Consider the following 11,708-nt stretch of genomic DNA (forward strand, 5'->3'; position numbering starts at 1 on the left):
GTCGGACTGTGCAATCGCAACACCGTAACCGGTCCGATTCAATGTCACTGCCAGGCCAGGCGGTTTTCCCTCGGGCGAACCCTCTCTCAAGGCTCCCGCCGCTCGTGTTTGCTCATTTGTATTTCGTTTTTCCGTTCTCGACCCAGATCTGGAAGATGGTGGCCCTGAATCCCCGGAACGGTTGGCGGAAGGAAAACCCGCCAACCGGAAGGAGACAGCGACACCGGAAGAAGGCGCGGCTGGTAAAGCGCCAGGTTTTCTTCACAATCCAACAACACCCAACCTAACTTTGCAGCGAAACGGTGGCGGCCCTCGTGTGGCTTCTTTTTCGAACCTCGCACGGTCCAAGAGTTGATAGGTTTCTGGGACGATGCGAGGATTTCGAGGGTTGTAATCTAGAAAGGTTTTTCAAGTTAGTTTGGGGGGCTAAGGATTCTATTATGGTCCTTTTCTTCGTCTGACAACCAATCACAAACGAAGGTAGAAGCAGTCACTGTCACGGTATGAAAGAAAATAATTTGAGACACTGACTGGGGAACTAAAGCCTGTCCCACGTTAAATCGGGAAATGTTGTATGTTTTCTAGCAGCGCCTCTGGTGGTCGGATTTCAAATGTTTTGACAGCTTTGTCTTTAGTAAACATTCGACTTTCAGTGCTGAAAGTTTCATCTTGGTACGTGGAGTTTTTAAAAAGTTATGCTCAATGGAACTCGAAAGAAGAAAAATAATTCTGCACACTCACGTCGAGAACCCCACGTGGTCTGCTTTAAAAATCTCAAAAACACAAAAATTCGCAAAATTAACTGTATATCCTGTACTTTAACGTTTTCGGCAACCCAATACCGTAGACCGAAAAATTCAGAGTAGGTGTCGTAGTGGAACATACGACCGACAGCTGATCTGCAATGTTTTGAGATCAATTGCGGCAAATCCTGGATCCCCGGTTCGGGATATTGCAAAAAAAAATAGTGCCAGCAGAAGTACTGTCCAGAGGATCTGTCTATGAAAAAGCTTGTGTTTTTTTGTTGCATGTAAGCATCCAAACAGGACATTTAAGCAAAACCTAATCGCTAAAACACGCGCTAGAAAGTTGTACGAGAAGGTTTTGACGAGGTAAAAAGGATGTTTGCTTATGGACGACGAAACATACATGAAAATGGATTTAGGATAGCTTCCTGGACCAAAGTGTTATCTTGCCATGGCACAGAGAGATGTCCTGTCCAAGTTCAAATTTGTATTCGCCAATAAATTTGCACGGAAACTATTGATTTGGCAAGGAATTTGCACCTGTGGACCGAAACCAAGGTTTTCATCACAAACACGACGATAAACTCAACGCTGTACATGGAAGAGTGCCTCAAAAAGCGAGTTATATCATTTATTAAGTCACACAATGGTCCGCTTAAGTTTTGTCCTGATTTAGCAAGCTGCCACTACAGCAGGGAGTTAGTTTAGTGATACCGTGACAATAAGGTGGATTTCATCGCAAAGGATATCAATCCACCAAATTGCCCTGAACTCCGCCCATTCGAAAATTATTGGGCAATAATCAAATGGGAGTTGAAGAAGACTGGAAAGGGGATGTAGGATGCTGCAGAGATGGCAATAAATTGGAACAAATTAGCCGCTGAGGTGGACCAGAAGATTGTGCAGAAAATAATGGCGCGCGTTCTCCAGAAATTTCCCGATTTCATTCGACGACCAACAAAATAAATTTATAAAATTTTTCTCTTAAAGTACAATAAAATACCTTCATTTTGACACCTTGACATGTTTCCTAAGACAAACCAACCCCGAGATAGAGCTAATTCAATTGTTCCCGATTTGACGTGGGACAGGCTTTAGTAACGGTTAGTTATACCGGCTGAGAGACGACCGCGTAGCAAATCCAAGTTCCCGGTCAAATCGTCGTCTCAAACATTGGAGCAAAAGCAAAAACATCAGATCTGGCTAGGAATGCCGTTGAGTCAAGGTCTAAAATGTGAACACGACCTGAGCCGACCGTTGACGATTCTGAGCTGACCCTAGCCCTAAGCAGAAGGCAGAGTGGTTCCATCAACATATCAATCGCGGCCCGCAAGGTCCCCGCTCTCGCCCGAAAACGCTCGGGAAAAGGCGCCACAAATTTCGCAAACCCACTCCCGGGATCCAAGCGATAAGAAGCAGAATTGAAGAGCCTTTCGCGGAACACACTTCGCGATACGCGGCGGCATTCCCCGGGGAGGGGTCTCGGTGAATTAGCGACAACGGGGCGGCGGCGGCGATAGCCACCTCCGCTCCGCAAGTGCCAACAGATTTACGGAACAAAGCCTCAACAAAATGCAAAAACCCAGCCTATTCTTCTTCGGCAAGGGGGGTTGATAAGGACACGGCGGGTGCCATGATCGCGGCATAAACCACGAGGAAACGCGATGGCGCCGTTTTTCCCAGGCCCACCATTTCCTCGTTTAATCTTATGGCAAATGAAAGAAAGATGGTGGCTGAGATTCCTTTTGATTGCTATTCACCTGACCGCCGCCGGATGACGGAAGGAAAACCCTCCCTCTCTCCTTCTCTCTCTCTCTCTCGGACCTGCCCTCGCCACACGCCAGTTCGTTCGCTGGTTTAATGTCGAGTGTCCTTTTATGTCCTGTGCGGGCGGCTGCTGCTACTGGACACGGGACACCGGCCACCGGGGGTGGTGTATTATGCATCGGGTGGAAAAATTATCATAATTTACTCGCCTCTCGCCGTCTCGGCCGTTTCGTTGCCACCCATATGTCCCCTGGTGGTCCTTGGTTGTTCGTTCGTGTGCCCCCGAAAGTTAGCAACGGGTCCAAGATCTGGGATGATTGTTTGGCGCCGGATTGTTGTATCCGGTTTCCTTTATTCTCCCGAAGCCCTTTGCTACTGCGGCGCGCGGTTGAGGTGGAACCGTTTTTGGACCCGCTTTATTGTTCCGTGTCGGCCAGATCTTACCTGGCGTGGAAGGGATTTTCCTTCGGAACTCGTGCTGCAAAACACGAGCGACTCGTGTTATTGTTAGAAAAGTCACCGATCATGAAAAAAAGGCCCTCAGAGCACCCGCTGAGACACCCGGGGTAAGTGATCATCCTTTTTTGGCATGCTTTTCCCACAATTTTAATACTCCAACGGAGGGACGCGTTGGGCGGAAAAGGGGTTCACGTGACCGGTGCGTACCCTCCGGGGGGGGAAGGTAACGGTTTGCGACGGTGAACAATTTCGACTTTATTGAAATATTTTCATAATTTCAACGATTGGTCGGCCTTCAGACTGTCAGGATGTTTGTGGGTGAAATTAACTTTCTTGGTCAGGCTAAAAAGCTTATCCTCGGCTATGTCAAGCTTCGGCAAAATCATTCTTGGTAGTGACTAAAATGTGGAACAAGCTTTACAGAAAATGTAGCTCCTCGAACGCCACGATCGAACACGGTCCGTTGCATCCAGATTCGTAATCTGGATATCCAAACTACAAACAACGACCGCCCCACTAAAGAAAAAACCTTAATGCATTCACCGTACAACTTTCATAAAAAAGGCTTCACTGTCGTTCGAGCCACTCACTAAATTCCATTGCAAAATAAGAGAAAATTCTCGCCCAGATTTTGCAATCTTTGCCAAGAGCAGCTCTTTTCGCTTTCCCCACAATATGGGTTCTCTGAATGCGTCCGGGAGCCATCAAACACACAAAATGCTTGTTTCTGTGGACATTTGTGCACTCCACTCTGCACGCCGCCAGGAAGCCAACGCTTGGCTGGACGGAACCGAGAGGGTCGGCCCAAGGTCCACACCTGGCTGGCTGGCTGGCCGGCCGGGCCGAGCCGGACCAACCCCGGCAATTATGCATTCGACGGTCGTTTATGCACGTTTATTTCCGCACTAATTAAAAGACAAAGCACGGACCGCGGTGTGCCAAGCGATCGCACTGCACACGGGCGGGCGGGTTTCATTTTGTACGTCAAATGCACTCTCGGCGCTGCTTCATTATCTGCCCACCACGGGCCCACTTCGGGCACGGGGAAGCGCTCGGCAACAGTTCATTTTCGAGAGTCCTTCCAGCCATCCATCCAGAGCGGCGTTGCGTACACGGAACGCCCAGGGTCCAGCTGGCCAACCGCAAGGCATGCTGGCATGCTCGATGCAGGAAACAGAAAATGTTGCATACATTTTTTCCCCCTCCGTATGATGTAGCCATTTTGCAGTGTATGGCGCAGATTGGGAGAGTTTGGAGATGAGCGTGTCCTGCTGTGAGCGAAATGCTCGACTGACAACCGTGCTCATCCCTGCTTTGTTAGGACAAAAAATCCCGGGTTCCAACCCGACAACATAGAGAGTTAGAGGGTATCACAGACCTGACGTGGGAGACGTTGACGCACATGTCCTTGGTCGTGTTGCTTTTTACTCATTTGCTTCACAGATTTGTGCGCATTAATCTAACCTAACATCTAACGATCGTAATTCAATGTTATTTCTTGGATTGAACCGAATTGCCCAAAATTGCATCAACAGTTTTACTATTTCAGCTAAAGCAGGTACATGTGAAACCCAAATGAACAGTGTTTAAAACATTGCATATTACTTTAAATTAATCAAAGAGAAGAAATGTATATACCCTACGACAACGATTGAAAGGAACCTTGTCCACAAAACTCCCGAAAACAAGGGAATGTGTTATAAACGCAATTTGGTCATTTTACAATTGATCGACGTATTCATTTTTCTCCACGACATTTTACGCACAAGAACTAAAACAACCTGAAACCCAACTAGACAAAAATTCAACATGAACAACTCATGTAAAATGATGTTCATACACTCGATTCACTAATTTATGCTAATTAAAGTATTCCTTGCAGCTTACCTTCTCATTTACATCACCGGAGTAGTTGAAAAATAAATGATGAAAAAAAATTCTTAAATCGTTCTCCATAAAGTCTGCATTGCAACCGCAGTGTGATTGAATTCATGCTTCACTCCCCACGGTACGCTTCCGGGTGCCGGGGTCCTGCGGACGACTTTGTTGCAATGCTCTAGAGTACAGGTTAATTTCACTGCCTCGTCGGGTACGACACTTCAAGAAGCTGGGTGGCATTTGTCAAAGGAAAACTCCTCTCCCTTGCCGATTGCGGGGTCTGCCGCCACATTTAGGCTTGGGGCTTGCTCCCTTTTACCACAACCACACACAGTTGCTGTCGGGAAATTAACTTTCTACCATTTTTCATCATCCGTCACCGATGCTCAAGCGACCGCACGGGAAAAACTCTTGGAAACAGCCGTTTTTGTTCGGCACCTAAATGGTGGCACCGACCCCAATGGCAAATCGTTGAAAGGAAGAAAGTTAATAAATTTTATCTTTTTTTGCTCCGATTGTAAACTGCATATCTGCTCTGGTTGGGTTGTTCATTATGTTTTTTATCAACAAAACAACAATTAAGTTGCACGCTAATTTAGCGAAGAGTTTGTATGATTACTTTGGTGGTTATTTTTTGTGGATATTTTAATGTAAAATTGAATGTTAATTGCATGTATAGCGCCTTTTCCTTAACATACTTTGAATAAGCAAGCACCAACAGCAAACCTACTGAATAACACTTAGGAAACCTTCTGTAGTCGATTTGTTTTCAATTTTTCACAAACTTCATTGATCCATAATTGTTTACACTAAATGCAAATCGTCTATACCCTGTCAGAGGTTGTATGGCATATAAAAGCTGCTGAGGTAGGCAAACTAAGTCAACTAAAATTTCCAATTACGTGACAATGGTTCAATGTTTAGATTGAAAATAACATCAATTCTCTCCCATGCATTCTCATAACACAAGCTGTGGTAAAACGTTGTACATCATTGATACATACACTCCAATGTGGCCAAGAAGTCGTACAATCTAATATACAAAATAACAGGGACTGAAAACTAGCGTCGCCGTTTATCTGCATACGGCGGAGGGTTCCACATTCAGAATGTTACGCTTTCGGGAATTCTGTTATCTATTTCCATTGGCCCATCGCTTTCCCGAAACTTTCCCAGATTAATCAAGTGGTTGGAACACGCAAACCCCTTTTCTCCACCCACTGGATACCATTGTCCCGAAAGTTCGGTCAACCCGAGAAGATATAGCCATGAACAAGGGTTAACTGTGGAGCTCGTAGAGGAGTTTGGTTATTGATTTATGTAATTTCGACAACGAACATAAGCCCTCGCGTGGATCCGTAAACGTAAACTTGACCCAACGCAGAAGCGATACGATCGACCCGGCGCGGCCCGAGAGGGTTATGGATTCTTCAATCTGCAATGTTTATCGCCCAAGGCGAACACGATACACAGCGTCCGAGCAGCGTTGCTCCCTTCGGCATGATTCGGTGATCGATAGCATCAAAATCCCCCGCTCGGCCAGGATATAAATTGTTCCCTGATTGGAGCTCTCTCGGAAGATAGTTTAAACAAGGGGACAGCACACTGCTGCCCGCGGGGACTGAGCAGCAAAACTTTGGCAGACAATCTCGGAGCGAATTTATCCCGAAAACCGCAGACATTCAATACCGCTAGCAGTGTTCACTCTGTTTCGCCACCGTCGTACTCGGGAAGACCCCGTCGAGCGAAGTTATGCAACACTGCCAACAACTAAACAGCGAGGCACAACGAAGCAAAATCGAACATCGAGTTCGCGAATCGCCCGGTTCCTTACTTGCCGATGCATTCCGCAGCGGCACCATCAGCGGTGAGGTACACGCGGTACAACCACGACCGAGGGGGGCGCGGAAACTATCTAAATTCGCGAACAGATGCGGTACAAAACGACGACGAGCTCCACAGCGACGACGAGCTCCGCTCATGGCCGAATGTGAACCATGATTTATCGATGCAATATCTCCTTCTATCGCATGTTCGTCGACCACCGTCGGCTGGTGGGGCTTGCGATCTTTCAACAGCAAAGAAAAATACTGCAGATACTACCTCCGGTGCATCACGGAAGCGCACCATGCAGGTGTGATGGCACCAGCTGGCCCAGAAGAGCGTATAAAGTTAGTCCAAACAGCGGCGTTTGTTTGTAACAAATGACAATGCAAATTAAATTATGAACATAAAACAACGCGAAGCACCTATCGCTGGAGGACAGGAAGGAAAACAATTTCAAATGCCTTTGGAAACCACTAGCCACTAGGAACAATGAGCAGATTATCGATTGAACTAACGAACCCGGCATTTTCTATCGTTACGCACTGCGTCGTGGGCCAACTGCATCGACGTGGCAAGGTGCAACTTTAGCAGCTCATGAACTTTCGCATTACCGCGATGCGAACGATTCTATATTTTTGCAAAAGCGAGGACGAAACGGAACGGCACCATCGCTGCGTTCTAAAATTCTCCGTTCCACTCGCCGGCAGCGCGGTGCACAGTAATGGGGTGTAGTGGCATTTTCCTAGCAAACAGCGACAGCCAGACTTGTTTAGTAATTTGTTATAGTTTTCCCGCATGAAATTCCGCTATGAACGGTGTTTTTAAACTTTGCAGTACATGTTCGGTAATGATGTAAATGTAGGCAAAACATTTTACTACAAACAATTATAATCCAAAGCCCTGATTCTGAATATTTGTGAATAAATGAGAGAAAGTATTAAAGTATACTTTGGGTAGATCAAACAATTTCGCGACATTTGAATTTCCGTGGGCTACGTACTAGGTGTGATCAGAAAATTTTGCGACATTTGAATTTCCGCAGTCTATGTGTATCCGATATTTTTTTTTTGTAGCGTTATGTTGCTACACATGTCAGTAACTTATAGTGAAAAGTTCAGCCATTTTGAGTAATCAGTTAATTTTTGACAGCTGTTTTGCTTCGGCGTGTTTTGGCTCGATTTTTGTGTACCCCACAACTAATTGACCATAAATAGGTAATTTAAGTTTCGAAAACAGGAAAAAGTTACAGGGGGCCAGATCTGTGGAATACGGTATCGATAAGCATCATTTGTGGACCAAAAATTCGCGCAGAAACCATGTCGCGAAAATCGTTTACGATGATCCACATTCAAATTCTGGTATAGCTGGTCCACAGTTTACGAAACATATTATGTGTTTTCACATTTATTTTGAACGAAGCACGTTTCACTTTATGAAGAACGTGTATTTAATTATTAAACGACAAATCCTGTCCTGAACAAAGGGCCTCCAATGCTTACCTCGACATCGTACTCTCCGGGGCCGCTGCGTTTGCACAGCCAGCTAGAACCACCGCCCGAGCTAGGACAGTCGGCGTACTTCACGATCAGCACCACATCGATCAGCAGCCAAACGAGCGAAGTCAGCAGCACGATCCGGCACGTGTTGGTGCGGAACTTGCCGCGAAACATGCGGCTAAAACTGATTGTGGACATTTTTCCACTCCACGCTGCCCCGTCGCTGGCGTCGCCGCTCTTCACTCACCTCACTAACAAACGGAACACAACACAACTGTTACCCTTCAACTACACATAAATGAAACACCGCGTCGGCATTACACGCTGCACTGTGAACCCAAAACTGCCCCCAAACTGCCAGTAAAAACTTCTGCGCGCTTATGCTGCTACAATTTTTCCGCCTCGACTGCACAACGACGATGGTTCATATTTTCTTTAGCACACGTTCACACTTATCACACACGTGCCACAACACACACTACCAGACGATGGCCAACATGAAGAAACTTTCACGTTTTCACTCACTTCGACATTGATGGATGGCCAGCACGGACACGTCACAGAATACACGTGGCTTGGTCGCGTTGCACGCAGCTATAATTAAACGATAAAGATATGCACCATTACTAACGCACGTCCCTTTGTAAAAAGGACATTTTGACTCGACGTAACATAAGAGTTCATACAAAGCAAAAAATGTTCTCTACAACCATTCTGCAATTCGCTAACTGATGCTTGTTGATCTTCTAGGTAATACTTATGCCTTGTAAGTTTAAAAATTGCACACTGAATGCTTTTGCTTCTCTTCTCACTGGTTCTTCAACAGCTTTCATTACACACTTCCACTATCCGCTAGCGATGAAAAAACAGTGCCGAGTTTATGTTGTCCACTAACTTGCCGAACCCACACTGGAGCGTCTGCACAAAACATCCCTCATTTCGCTTTCTTCGCTTCCACCGACCGACTCGATAGCAATTTGGTAGCCACATATTTCGTTGGTACTTTTGAGACCACCGCGTGACGGAACGTGTTGTTAAATGAAGTTAGATACGTTTTACAGCACACGAACGTGATAGCGATGACACCACCGTGTTGCGCGCTCGAAAAGTATGCTGATAACGAGCTTTCCGTGCGAGGGTTGTGCTGTAAAATGTAGCCCATCGGAAGCAAATTAAAAATGATGGAACCCATGATGGTTTGGTATGGCCCCCAAAAACATCATAAACAAACGGGCCAACAACGCCAACTTTCCCGCCGAGACGATACTGTAGTGATCGCGCACCCTGGTGCAACTGGCACTTCCGTTTGACGGCGTCAGTCTTCCATTTCACTAGTCCAATATTTACCGTAACGCTTCCGGAAACCCCTTCACAGGCTGGACGTCGCCGTCGTCGTCGGTGGTGAGAACGTGAACATTCACCGGAAAAACTCAATTGTTGCACACCGAACACGGGGCCGCGCGATATGCAAACAAAATGTGTGATATTTTAATAATCAACGATTCAAATAAAAACACTGCCAGCCAGTGCGGAACGGCGGCCGAAGCGGAATGTAAACTATGCTCACAGAATGCACACAACATATGCAGCACCGAAACAAATAAAGCAGACACCAACAATCATCGCCACCGGCTACAATAATATCGGTTGCACGCGTTACCGTAACCGTGAGTGAGTTGACGCATTCCACAATTGATGAAAACACTGGCCAATCGGTAAATAAGCAAGTGGCTACTAGATGAATAAGTACAGTGTGTGTACTTTCCCCGGCAGGAGAAAGAATTGAGTTTGGTATGCGTTTCATTGTGCTTTTTGTCAACAACTTTCCCAAAATAAATGATTGCGAAACGGTGGCACATAATACCAATCAAATATGCTACACTGTACACTTTTGTTGAGCAAACCAGCTATAACTTTATACTACAGTGCGGCATTTAACGTGGAAGTTGTCACAGTGTGGCGACCGAGAAGTATAATTAAAATATAAACTGGAATGCTTCGTCTACCAACGGAACGTTGCCAACGGAAAACGATGCATTGCAACGTTCTCTCGTTGTGGCTTCGTCGCTTTCTACAGCTCTTGATAAATTAACAAAAGATTTTATATTTTTCCTAACATCTCCTAACACCTCTCACAGAGTGTAGTATCTCTCTCCGTTTATAATAATATAATGCTTTATCAAATAGCACTTAAAATGTGGAAAACGTCCCAATTTATCCTTTATTTATACGCATACTTTTGCTGCGGACATGCCCTTTATCGTGACATCTCTTTTTCGATCGTAGACTTCGTTTATATCGATGCCTCCAGATAAATTGAAAACAATTTAAGAGTTTACTTTATTTTGGCTACTTCTTGTTCAAGTTATGAAAATCAACTTAAATCAAAAATGTGCTACAAGCGCACTAACAGAGGATAAATTTGCGTTGCGAAGGGCCTGTACGCTATGACCAGCTTCCTTACCACCAGCATGATTGTGTGCAAAGTGTGGAAACCTAGTTTCATTAGTGCCGTTATTGTCGCCTTTTTGTTCATTTTAATTTTTGTGTCATTTACTCGATTTTCCACATGCCACACATGTACAACAAAGCACACGGAAAATGACCACAATGTTGCGCCGCACCTTTGGTGAGTGAATAATTTTCCTGAAACCACCTGCCGATCTGCGCCGCATACTGCAACAGAGCGCTTGATGCTCTGAAGCGAACCGCAGGCTTTAAATTTCATAAAGTATAAAAGCGGTAGAAACCGGCACAGAGCATGGTCATGGTTCAAAGCACCATGTGGTCAGCGAATGAATGTTAATGCATTTTCGATGAATAATTAGTAGCACGGGAAGCAGCACCGGCAACCGGGATGGGGACGATGGACTGGGCACTCGGTTTCGGTACGATCTGGCGATGATCATCTCGTCATGGCGATGATCACGCGGCCTAGTAGTTCCGCAGCCGGCAATGGTGCGGTGGTGACGATGATTGCGGTGATGATGATGCTGCCGGGATGGCCGTGGTTAACACCCGGATGGGCAACGAAGCCCAGTGCAGTGTACCCATTTGTCGGGCATAACGCTTGTTAAAATAACTACATCGTGCTCGGTTGAAGTTTCCTCAATTAATTTCCTTCCTCCGTTATCTGCAATAAAAGAAGACGTAAAACAACATTGAAAACCTCGTTTATTCGGGAGCAAAATACCATTAACTTCTACTCGGTTCGCGTTTGGTGCGGTTCCTGCAGTTGGACAGAGGCTCTTAAACGGCCGTTAATTTGCTTTGCTCCAAAGCGCAGCCGAATGATGAGTCATAAATAGTACAAATCGCTAGCCGAAACATAATCATCATATCAAAGCCACCCCACGTCCGTCATTAGGTACCGTCAAGGTTCCGTCGTTCGTCATTATGGCGTATTTATAGATAACTAGCGGCTCCGACAAACTTCACTGCATCCATAGTTGTGTTTTTAAGCATAATAGAATGTTTTTTTGTTTCGTTTTGTTTTGGACGAACTTTTGCATCGCTCAAATGTCTAACTTGCAAT

General features: G+C 45.6%; 1 protein-coding gene across 1 annotated transcript in view; it reads right to left on the reverse strand.

The window, feature by feature from the left end:
- The window catches only part of LOC128275686 (polypeptide N-acetylgalactosaminyltransferase 5), a 46,346-nt gene extending 37,975 nt beyond the window's left edge, over window positions 1-8,371 (reverse strand). Inside the window, exon 1 of the mRNA XM_053014274.1 lies at window positions 8,177-8,371. Coding sequence (XP_052870234.1) covers window positions 8,177-8,371 — 195 coding nt within the window. The remainder of the gene's footprint in view (window positions 1-8,176) is intronic.
- Window positions 8,372-11,708: the final 3,337 nt, after the last annotated feature.

This window comes from Anopheles cruzii, chromosome 3 (genome assembly GCF_943734635.1).
Source record: "Anopheles cruzii chromosome 3, idAnoCruzAS_RS32_06, whole genome shotgun sequence".
Classification (NCBI taxonomy): Eukaryota; Metazoa; Arthropoda; class Insecta; order Diptera; family Culicidae; genus Anopheles; species Anopheles cruzii.